We start from the raw sequence: 12,070 nt of genomic DNA, 5'->3' as shown, positions 1-12,070 counted from the left end.
CACATTACTTGCACCTCTTTTATTTATATTATTATAATTATTCTGAATAATCCTTACCTTTTCTCCCAGCATTAAGCCCCACTCGAGACAACTGAACAAGCAGATCCACATCTTGCCTCATGTCATACTGTCTCCCCTTTCACCATGACATCAATTGTCAACCAGCTCAAAGGGACTGAGATGGAAGTCAAGGTATAGCACTGGATCTCAGGCTGTGATTCAGCTCTAATAGCCTCCAGCTACTTCTCTGATGCCTTTATTCTTGGAACAGGGGAGCAGCCACGAACCATATTCTTGGCTGACATCCCCTCACTTTGCATTTCATTTGCAATCTATTTAGCATGGACTGACACATCCCACATTCACCCATGTTTTCCTTCCTGTTTGAGTGTAACACTTGTGCAAATTCAACTCAGGGATGGCCTGCTAACAAAACTCCCTACTTACCAGCCTCTGCCATCTTTCTTTCTGCAAAACCCATTAGTTATTATTTGAATTAGAATCAGGGGTCATACCATATATTCCACCCTCATCACCAACTGCAACTTTCCCGAGTACTGTGATTTGAAATACTTGCAAGACTCCACAGATCATATTCATATGAGGTTTCCTTAAAAGAAAGGATGTGACAAGAGGAAGAAAATGCAGGACAACGTTAGGGGTCAGACAGACACCCAGGCAGTCTCCCCAATGCTTATTCACACACTGATCTGATTCACTTCCTGATTAAACCACAAATATCTGAGTATCTGACTTGAGTGATAAATCCTGGTTTCAAGAGAGTCTAAGTAAGAAGATACTAGCAGGAATGTTTTTTCATTATGCAAAATTGTTTAATTTAAAACATTTTTTTTTTTACTTTAGGATTCATTTTCACAACATTGGTATAGAAAAGTATGACTTACAATAATAGTTTTCAAGATCACATGTGAAATAAAAAATGTTTATTATAATGTTCAATATAATGTTCATTATATTAAAAGCCTTGTTCTTAAGTATAATCCATGCTCTCCTTCAGCTATTCAAAATATTTTGTATTTCTCTTTTTTTTTTCTGGCTTTATTGACAAAATTATATGTGTTTAAGCTTTACAACTTAATGTTTTGATATACATATACATTGTGCATATTTATCATTGAAAAAAGTATTGCCTGGTACATAAGTGCCTCAATAAAAAGAGTTAATTTCTGGCCACAGATTCTCCAGAGACCACACCTTTGACCCTACTTCTGGCCATTGCTGACTTATCTAAGAGTTAAGATGCCTGATGTACGGTGGGCTGATTAGTTTTCTTTACTGGGAATCACCAGCAGGGATTTTTATGCCCTTCCGGTAACCATCAAGCCAGACCACTAACTATTATGCTAACTGGAAACCAAAATGGCCCTAGGTGTTATCATGGGATTTTTGAATTTTAAACAACACATAATAAATCCCAATGCCCTGATCTTAATAATGTGTAAAAGCCATTTATCCAGAAGTCCCTGAGAAAAAGCTAGAATTTTTTCAGCCCAATTTGAAACCAATGTACATTATATCAACATTTGTGAGATATTGCTAATATAGATTATAGGGAAACTTAAATAATAAATGACTACATTAGAAGGTACTTTTCAAATTAATAACACAGTTCACCTTAAGAAAACAGGAAAAGGACAAATTAAGTCCTAGTCAACGCTACTGTTTACTGCACCATCTCTCTCTTCATGCCTTGGGAGATGTGGCCCTGCCTCAGTGGCAGCAAAAATTGATGCCCAGTGAAAACCATTTCTGCATGAATCACCAAGAACACTGGATAAATCATGAAAGACATACCCCTGCAATCCTGGCTCTCCCTTCTCTGACCCCCTGTTTTCCTGCCTGTACAGCAACAGCCTTGACCTGGACCATCCCGAGTCTAAGGGAATCCACAAATCCAGCATCTTTATCCTTCAGGTGGCCTTTGCCATAGGAGAGATGTAGCTCTGAATCCATAGATTTCTTTGCCCTCTGATCCTGTGCAACAGCAGCGTGGGGATATCTACGCAGCTACCTTTCAGGGAGCACCTCCCTCTAGTTTGTCATCTCCCCAACTCCGTATCAATCACACATAGTGCTTCTGTATCAATTCATTTCCCGTTTAGCTCCTGAAGGCCTTCCAGCCAGTGATATCCGCCTAGTGAACAGAGGCCAGCTTCCTCTTAATAGTGCTTGGGAATGCGGAACATTCCATGGAAGAAGGCGGCAGGCTCACGCCACTCCCAGAGGCACTGGAGGTTGTGACGCCTGCCCCTCCTCAGTTACTTATGGACCCACAAATAAAATTAGCATCTAGGTCACAGGAAACGTTTCACAAAGCTCTACAATGTTGCTTGGCCTCAGGTAATGATGCAAATTCAGCCAAAACCAGAGTGAGAACCACTCTCTGCCATCATACTGTCCTCTCTGTGACATAAATATCTGGGCATTCCCACAAAATACGTTTATCCTTTCAGGCTGGTAGAACACAACTGTGTCCTCAAAACACTCCTCATGATCAGAACCTTCAAGATTAAAAGCAGCTCAGAGAATAAGGACTTTATTATCGCACAAACATGAGCAGTGAGGCACGCAGTTCAAGGGCTGGGTATGGTGGAGACTATACTTCCACCGCAAGCATCACATGAGACCAGAGTCCATGAAGGCAAACCTGGGCAAGCTTGAGAACCCACCTTGAGCGCTGATTCTTTCCATGCACAAACCACTCAAAAGGGAAGACATGAGGACACCCATGGGCCACTGCCAGGGACTGAACCGACAGCAGAGTTCAGCCTGCCATGTGTGCTGGAACGACTGCCACACACCGTGAGACTTTGCCAGATGGTAGCAGTGGGATGGATTCCACCACCAGCAGAAGCACGTGGTCTAGGATGTGCAAGACGGCTCCTGGAAGGACCTCACGTCTGTGTACTCGTAGGGAATCTCCCAGGGGTGGGTACTCACGGGTATGGGGTTCTACTCCTCTGTGACGGCTCCCTCATAGTGCCTGCTCACAGAGCATCACCTCGGCGAGCGCTCTTAGGCTGCACAACGGGACAGCACATCCCTTGTACTGCTAAGACCTCTGCCCAATGCAGACTTCCCAGTGCTGAGTAAGATTTGGTCTTTGGGTAAAAGCTTTCTTACATCTGGGCACTCATAATACTGCTAGGAATTCTCCACCATGCCATAAGTAGGGAGTGTCGGCTAAAGGGCTTTCCAAATTTGCTGTAGCCTTAAGATTTTTTGCCAGTGTGAATCTTCTGATGGAGAATAAGTGTGTGTTTGCGGTTAAACTCTTTCCCACATTCGCTGCACGCATAAGGTCGTTCTCCAGTATGAATCTTCCAGTGCCGAACAAGGTTTGGCCTTTGAGTAAAGGCTTTCCCACATTTGCTGCACTCGTAAGGGTTTTCTCCAGAGTGGACTTTCTGGTGCTGAATGAGTTTGGAGATGCAGCTAAATGCTTTCCCACATTTGCTGCACTCATAATCATTGCTGTGAATTCTCCAATGGACATTAAGGTGGGAGCTTTGGCTGAAGGCTTTCCCACATTCGCTGCACTCATAAGGCTTTTCTCCAGTGTGAGTTCTCTGGTGCAGAACAAGTGTGTGTTTGCGGTTGAACTCCTTCCCACATTCACTGCACACATAAGGCCTTGCTCCTGTGTGGACTTCCTGGTGTCTAATGAGGTTAGACTTACTACTAAAGAATTTTCCACAGTTACTGCACTGATAGAGCCTTTCACCCGTGTGAACTCTCCTGTGTTCAATAAGGCCAGAGACTTGTCTAAAGAATTTCCCACAATCGCTGCACTTGTAAGGCCTTTCGCCAGTGTGTATTGTCTCATGTTTAAAAAGGTCACAGCTTTGGCTAAATAACTTGCCACATGTGCTGCACTCATAAGGTCTTTCTCCAGTGTGGACTCTCTGGTGCCGAGTAAGTGTGTCTCTGCGGGTGAACACCTTCCCACACTCACTGCACTTGTGACACCCCTGTCCAGTGTGAAGGGCTCCCTGGAGCTCAGTACTCTTGTGGGGTTTCATCTTAATAGGGGGAACCCGGTGCTGAGGAAGGCCAGAGGTGGCTGGGAAGCCCACTCCACCTGCACCGTATGTGCAGATCTCTGGCACGTAGGTTCTGCAGCTTTTCAGGGAGTCCCTGCCCTCATCCTTCCTGAAGGGCCTCTCTGCACTCCGCTGCTCCTGGTGCTGAGGACAGTTTGCACTGGGCCAGAACTGCTTCCCACATGCCTGGCAGGTGAGTGGCTGATGCCTGGCTCCTCCCCTCTGGTAATCGGTCAGGAGTGACCTGTCTTTCAATACTGGGCCAGACATGTCATGTGGGTGGGTGTTCATGCCTGCCAGAGGAGTCCTGACCTGCGACACTCCTTCCGAGGAAACACTCTGCTCGGAGGATGTATCTTTACTGTCCACTCCACACCAACAGCCTGAAAGCAGAGATGTGCCAATGAGAGGCAGGCTGACTTCAGTGGAGGGGCAACCCCATCGTAATGTGTGTATGGCCCACCCAGGAGTAAGTCCATGGGACTGTTTCCAAGACAAGAGAGGCAGGGACAAGGGGGGAGAAAGGGTTGCTAAGCAATAATGGGCCTCTGAAGCTCACAGAACGGGGGCAGCCTCCTGAAGGCAAGGATATGCGGATGGATGGAGTACAGCAAAAGGCTTCCAGTAGGGTGCTGGCTCTGCTGAAGGGCATGTGCAGGCCCAGGAAAGTCCAAGTACAAGCGAGCAGCTGGTTTGCAAGGTCTGTTTAAGGATACATGTACATCTCATGATGCACTGAGGGCGGGCCAATGTTGCAGAACAATGCAGACTAGGGTATAAGGTAAATGTGAGAGACACAGGAGATGGCGAGGGGCTAGAAGTCAGACAGAAAATAAGTCACAATGTCAAGAATGGGGAGGGTTGAGTAGCAGTGTTGTGTGGCTACCAGTCTTGGAACAAAACACTGGTGTGAACAGTCAATAATGCTGGTATTTTAACTCAACCTGGACATCATGCCCTTTCCTGGTGTCCACTCACCAGGCCCAGATCCCTTCTGAGCCTCTCCTGCTGCTGCTGGACTCAGATCCACTTGGTCAGGCATCCAGGGCTCCTCCCCTTGCACCAGCTGCATGACTAAGTGGGACCTGGAGGACGCAATTCCTAAGGGAGACACAGGACGGGTGAGCGGCCAGAACTGGCCCAGAGCAACCCACCCTATGACAGAGCCCAGGTGAAAAAAAATCATCACAAAAAGAACCTCAAAAGAAGGTTTTGCAGAAACAGCCCAGAGGTCCCCACAGCGGGGACTATGGGAGTGCCTATCACTCCTGGTTTAACTGAGCCCCAGAAAACGGCCCCTAGAGGAAGGGAGCAGGGCCAGGGGCACAGAGGTGCCGTAATTCCAGACAATTACGCCAGCCCAGGAAATGAGCAAGACTAATGGTATCACTGGGCAAACCACATCTTGTGGTCTCCAAACCCCTGGCTGTGTGGCTTCCGGGCGGCTCAGTAAGGAGCAAGGACACGCCGTACAGCTCAAGCCCGACACCCACGTTACCCACTCCAGGAAGCCCGGCGGGGAGGCGGTGGCCATGGTCTGGCCACGGGAAGGACGGAGCAGCCCCTGGGGAAAAGGACAACGAGAATGGGGTTGGTGGGAGGGCCTTACCCAGTGAGGCTAAAAGCGCCAAGTTCTCCAGCATCACACCCTGGTACAGGAGCCTCTGAGCCTCATCCAGGAGCCTCCACTCTTCCCGGGAGAAGTACACAAACACATCCTCAGAGGCCACACAGCCCTGCAGTGACACAGCCAGCAAGGTCCAGGAAGCCTCTTGACTGAGTGCCCCGCTCAGCCTGTCTACACCACCTTGATCACCACTGCCCCAGGTCCCAAAAGCACAGAGGACACCAGGCACTGGCACCAGGGGTCCTCATTCTCTCCCGTTTATCCCCCCACCCACCTTGTGACTGCCACGTCATTCCATGGCTAACAAGCAGGCTGGCAGACACATGCCATTTAAGCTGAGCCTGGCACACAGAGGCCCACCTCCTCTCCTGGCAGCCAATTCCCCCAGGGAACCCCAGATCATGCCTCCTAAACCTAATCCTGGGCCATCATTAGCCGAGGGGTGCCACCACGTGGTGCAGAGCCTTCTGGGTATTGTAGTCAACACTGTGCCTGTGGCAGAACGGAAACCTAGGTGGTCAGAGGGTGGAAGGCAAATAATCATTTACTGAGTGCCCACTGTGTGCTGAACATGCCAGTCACTCCCAAGCCCCCTCGCTGTACCTCATTCTGTGTCCTCGGTCTCCATCAGGTGCCCCAGGTCCTGGATGACGCACTGGCCCTGGCTACTTTGGAAGGTCATGAACTTTAATCGCAGCATCATCCCTCCGAATTTTGGACTCTAGGAAAGCAGTCTTACCCTCCATTATGTGAAACGAAAAGTGAAGATAAGACTTCCCTCACAGGCCTTTTTGAAGTCATTTACATGTTCCTCAAACATAAATGTCCATTCATTAAAATGGCAGAAAAAAATAGTACCTACGTCTTAGTGAGGTTATGTACAAAGCACTTAAAACAGTGCCAGATGCATGATCAGTGCTGGACACAGTCTTCATCCCAAGGGACCTGGGTTCTCATGTCCTCAGGTAGGGGGAGGTGGTCAAGGCTGCCTATCTGCAGAGCGAATTTTTTTTTTTTGTATGTGAAAGTTTATAGTAGCTTTAAGCGTAACAGACAAAAACTAAAAACAATTCAGTTGTTCTTCACCTGGTGATGTGTATACAGAGTATGGCATATCCACACAAAGGAATTCTGCAGAGCAAATTTAAGGGTAGTATCTGTGAAAATTCAGACACACATAGCTCGGACCTATAGGTAGTCTTAACAGCAATGATTCAAAATTTTAAAATGTGTACAATCTGTGCTATTTAAAATTATTTTGAGAAAAAATAATCACACATATAGAATGATGCTATAAATAAATTTCAGGTAGTCTCTTGCACTAGGGATAGATTCTTCTGGCAAGATGATTCAAGATTTACAATCTCTATTTTTCCTTAGGAGATAGTACAGCATAGGGTTGATACCATTTCAAATTCTGTGGCACAGTTCTTCTGCACCTTACATTCAAACTCACAAACTTGAACTTGAATTAGAGCCAATTGCGTGGTGTTTGGATTCAGATTGGCAATGGATTCTACACCATGGTGTGTAGCGTCTGGCTTCAGGGCTGGAGCACTGAGAGGACGCATACCTGGGTTTGCAGCCAGCAACCCCATTACTAATTACAGATCTTGGGCACACCTCACTTCTCCAAGTCTCAGTTTCCCCATTTCTGAAATGGGGAAATAACAGTATCCACAGCACACAGTCACTGGGCTTATTACATGGGGAACTGCATGCCATCCTTAGGTCATTCTCCCAACAGTGCTTCACACCCTTCACACTGGAGGACAGAAAAGTAACTCCACACCCTCTTAACTTGCACCCTTAATTCAGAGGGTTCCAGGTGCTCATCTCCTGCAGGAACCAGAACCTGCTCCTCCCTGCACTCCCACACTGTCTCAGGTGAACTGGCCCCAGATGCACCTGTGTGGTTAATGCAGGCTCAGCCTGAATTTAAATGACTCAAGCTCACCAGGCTGAGCCTCCAACGGGACACCATCACTGGCCACTGGAGACCAGGGTGGGGGGTACCAAAACCTTGGGAAGGAGGAAAAGTAAAACCACTGAATTCTATGGACTTCATTCATTATTCTGTTAATAAACTCTGTTTAGGCCGTCTTTGATTTCTCTCCACAGCAGTGTTTTGTGGATTTCAACAAAACTTTGAAGTTTTAAATAATACTGAAACAACTTCATAGATTTCAATAAAATACTTGGGAATGAATATAATGAAAGAACTTGCACGTATTTCATTATATTCATTCCTAAATATTTCATATTTTGATGCTATTGTGGAGCTGGTTTGTAAAATTTCATTCAATTTTTGTTTTCTATATGTTTTTCTAAGTACTATTGACATATAGACTACATTTCCTTTACATCTGTACCTGTCTACATACACACGTGTATTTATACATATATGTAAAGAGAGAGAACTTACACATAGCACTTTGCTACATTCACTTATTCTAGTGATTTTTCTGCATTAATTGATATGACCTAATTTTTCTTCTTTGGCCTGTTAATATGTTGGGTAACATTCTTTCTAATATTAAACCAGTCTGGCATCTCCGGAATAAATGTCTCTTGATCATGATGTATAATTCATTATACATATTGCCGAACTGTATTTGCTAATATTGTCTCAATGCTATTTATGCCTACATTCAGGTTAGTTCTAGTAAAATTTTCAGGTATCTTAAAATCCTTTACAACCTTTCTGTTAAGACAGTTGAATCTGGTACGCATTTCTAAAATTTAAATGTTTGTATATTTTTTCATATGCCTGGTGGCCACCTGGATTACCTCTCCCATTCACTGCTCCTATTTCAGCCATTTAGATTGAAGTCTTATTTCTTGTCTTAATTAATAGTATCCCCTTGTTATAGCCTATGTGTTGATCCCTTGGCAGTTTTAGACATTGGAGATACCCCTCAACAGTCTTTCTTGACTCTAAATTTTGGTTGCCATGAACTTTATGGAATAAAGGCCTGCAATTTTACTAGAAATATATTTATTTGTTTTCCACATATTTTATTGTTTAGTAATACATTTAAATTGGCCTTACCTATTAATAAAATTATGTTCCTAGTTTGTCTTCTATTAGTTTCCCTTATTTACTTTTTTCTTTGATAATTTAAGCATTCTGTAAAATTTGTCTGTGGATTTTCTAAGATATTGTTAAATTTCTACTTTAGTTTTCTTTTATTTAGAGAATATATTCTGTACTACTTCTATTTTAAAACTTATTGAAATTTATTTTTTGTTCAGCATTTGGCTTATCTTGGTGAATGTTCCATGTATACCTGAAATGAACGTGTATTCTGCTGGAGTCTGCAGTAATGCTTTATTCATACACACTCAATCAAGTTAGCTGGTACATTGTCATGTCTTCTATATCCTTACTGTTTTTCTGTCTATTCTATTAGTTATTGAGGAAGGCATTTTGAAGGCCTATTCTTAGGCACAAATACTGTTAGTATTTTTATATCTTCTTGATTAAGTTATTTATTATAAAATATCCCTGTGTTATCTTTGGTAATACTACTTTTTCTGAAGTTGACTTTTTCTTATATTAATATTACCACTCCAAACCTTTCATGGTTAGTAATCATGTCTTATTACAACTCCTTTCCTTTTAGTGTACCTCTATTTTTGTAATTAAGGGTCATTTATTATATACAGTGGAGTTTGCCCATGCATTTAATACAGTCTGACAATCTCTCCCTATTATTTAAGTATACAAAATATTTAAACTACAACTCTGAAAAGAATTGTGGATCCAAATGTATAAATTACTTTCACTTGTTTATCCTCTCAAAATGGGATAAATCAGACAAAGAATACGCATATAGATAATATGAAGAATATAACATTCAGAAGATAAACATTCATCTTGGTTTTACACCACTGAACATTTAAAAACTGTTGATAATGTTTTCTGAATTCGCTGTGAACATACTATATTTATTCACCATACAGCACTGTAATGTGATTTACAATATTTATTTGGTCTTTGTCCCATTCCAGGCATGTAGCACTTAAAACCCTTGGTATTTCCCAAGTGATGAGCGTGATAAAGCGTCTTTTGTTTATGTTAAGGAGGTGACTTTGGGTCTACACAAGAAAAAGGTTTGGTTGCCAGAAGAACCAACCATGTGATTTATTACAGGGTTGGAATTTCAGTCCCAAATCCTGACGTCTGGGTAGGGTAGAAGGTCTGGAAAGTGAGTTCTACTGCCAATGGCCGAGGATGTAATCAATCCTGCCTATCTTAATGACGCTTCCATAAAAATCCAAAAGGATGGGGCTCATTCCGGGTTGCTGCACACACGGAGATGTGGAAGAGCAGCCAGTCTGGAAAGGGTACGGAAGTTTTGTGTCCTTTCCCTGTACACTGTCCCACAAATTTCTTACCCATAGCTGTTCCTGAATTAGATCCTTTGATAATAAACCTTTAATCCTATTAAGTAAAACGTCTCCCTGAGTTCTGACTAGAAAATTAAGTACTTCACCCTCTGTATCACACTGAGACCCCCAGATCTCCCAAATGCCCTGCTCAGTTGTTAACTCCAAGCATCTGCACAAGTCGGCCCCGTTGCCCGTCACTCCCCCACACACGTGACGCCATCACACACGCCGTCAGAAGGCCCCCCCACCCACGAGCGCCTCACAGTCCTGCACACGGGGGCTGGGGCTACATGGATGTAAGCAGACACCCGTCGCTTGAGGCCTCAGGATTGGGAGGTGGCAGTGAGGACCCGGAGGTCGCGCGTTTACCTGTGCCAGGTCCCTCAGCAATGCCGCCGCCATCGGGGCTTGTGAGCAGAGCAAGGCAGAAGTGGGCGTCTAGGTCTTGGGTGCGGCCACCACCAACCCAAGTCCTGCCCCCACCGCGGGGTCACCGGCAGGAGTCCCCACAGCCGAGCTGCCAACTCCTCTCTGTGCAGTAGGGACACCTTGAAATGTGCCTTCCCGATTCCTGTACCTGCAGCTTGACCAAGTATTCAGGACCCCTGACTGCCGTAGATTCTCGTAGCAACCCACAAAATGTCCGTTGCTAAGAAGCTGCCGGAAGTCCCGCCCAGCAGCCTTTCGAATGCACGGAAATGCCCCTCTTCTGGGCCTCCATGGAACGTGTGGCGCATAGGCTTCTGGGTAATGTAGTTCTGAGTAAGCCATTGGTCTTGATGCCTGCTTCCGGGCTTGAGTGACTGGGGTAAGGTCACGTGCCACAGTGAGGGGCGTTGGTCATTGGTACCCCTAATCCCGGAAGATGGGGTGGGGCTTCGCCCTTCGTAAAGGGCCAGCGCCCAGATTGCGTAGAATGTAGTCTGTACCAGTTACAGAAATGTCTGAAGACGTTTTTCAGCCGTTCTCTGAAGCCACAAACCCAAATGCACACACATCACACCACAAAGTCTGTCTGTGTCCACTCCTACCTGGGGACCCATAACTATTACGCTACTGCTTTTTAAATACACATAGACTGAAGCTTTAGGATCACTTTTGTGAAGGTCAATTCTAATCAGGGACAAGAGCGAGAACTCCAGATGGACCAAAAGAAAGACTGTTGAGTGGCCCTGTAGCCAGTGGTCAGATTTCTTCAGAAAACATTTCCAGCTTCTTCTGTTATCAGTGATTATATCCAATCCAGCAAGCAACACTTTTGTCCAGATAGTATTTCTTACTCCATATCTTACTATATATCTCAAAATATATAGAATTGCTTTTAAGAGCTGAAACTGTCCAAAAAGGTGTGTGATCATTTGAATGACACTGCCTGCCTGAACATTGCCACAAGGTATAACTCCAAAATGGGTCATATTGAGTTAGGGACAGGGACAGGGACAAGCGTCGTGCCACTATAAAATATTTTTTTCTGCCTATGAACAAAGGCCTAGCTTATTCTTTAACTTAACCTTTAACATGTTGTTCTCCCTTCTTCCAGTTGCATGAATCAGTTAAGTAGCATTGTATCCACGACAGAGAGCAAAACTCAGGAGTGTCACCAGGAGAGAAAACAGACCTTCTGGAGCTTCAGTGGACCTCCATGCCAACTCTGATGGACAGAGAATGCTGAGGTACAAATCAACAAGGTCACCTCGACAGCCCTAATCTTAACACAAAACTTCAATGGAAATATTCATTACCTGTATACATCACACGAAGCTGTGTTATATACCAACTCATATTCAAAACACCTCTATAAAACCCCAAACCATAAAACCTTGAAGCATAGCTCTTCTCTCTACTCTCAGGTGGCCTGCACTCCTGTCTGTGTACTTTCCCTTAAATAAAGCCTTCTTGTTGCTTGGCTTATTAAGCTTTGTCTCTGAATTCTTTCATATGACACAAGAACCTGGACCTTAATTGGGCTCAGGAGAGCTTCTCT

The 12,070-nt window shown here is 44.6% G+C and overlaps 1 protein-coding gene across 2 annotated transcripts; it reads right to left on the bottom strand.

The window, feature by feature from the left end:
* Nucleotides 1–922: 922 nt before the first annotated feature.
* On the bottom strand, nt 923–10,750 carry ZNF671 (zinc finger protein 671). Of its 2 annotated transcripts, none has more exons than XM_057496525.1 (4): nt 10,456–10,750; nt 5,674–6,684; nt 5,043–5,165; nt 923–4,447 (listed from the first exon to the last, which is right to left on the bottom strand). In XM_057496525.1, exons 2-4 carry the CDS (start codon nt 5,705–5,707, stop codon nt 3,234–3,236), a joined length of 1,371 nt encoding a protein of 456 aa, XP_057352508.1. In that variant the 5' UTR covers nt 5,708–6,684; nt 10,456–10,750; the 3' UTR covers nt 923–3,233. The 2 variants fall into 2 exon arrangements, with proteins under 2 accessions (XP_057352508.1, XP_036756544.2); XM_036900649.2 differs by having other exon boundaries at nt 5,674–5,800.
* Nucleotides 10,751–12,070: the final 1,320 nt, after the last annotated feature.

Source organism: Manis pentadactyla, assembly GCF_030020395.1.
Source record: "Manis pentadactyla isolate mManPen7 chromosome 15 unlocalized genomic scaffold, mManPen7.hap1 SUPER_15_unloc_1, whole genome shotgun sequence".
Classification (NCBI taxonomy): domain Eukaryota; kingdom Metazoa; phylum Chordata; class Mammalia; order Pholidota; family Manidae; genus Manis; species Manis pentadactyla.
This window is presented reverse-complemented; position numbering and strand designations above follow the sequence as displayed.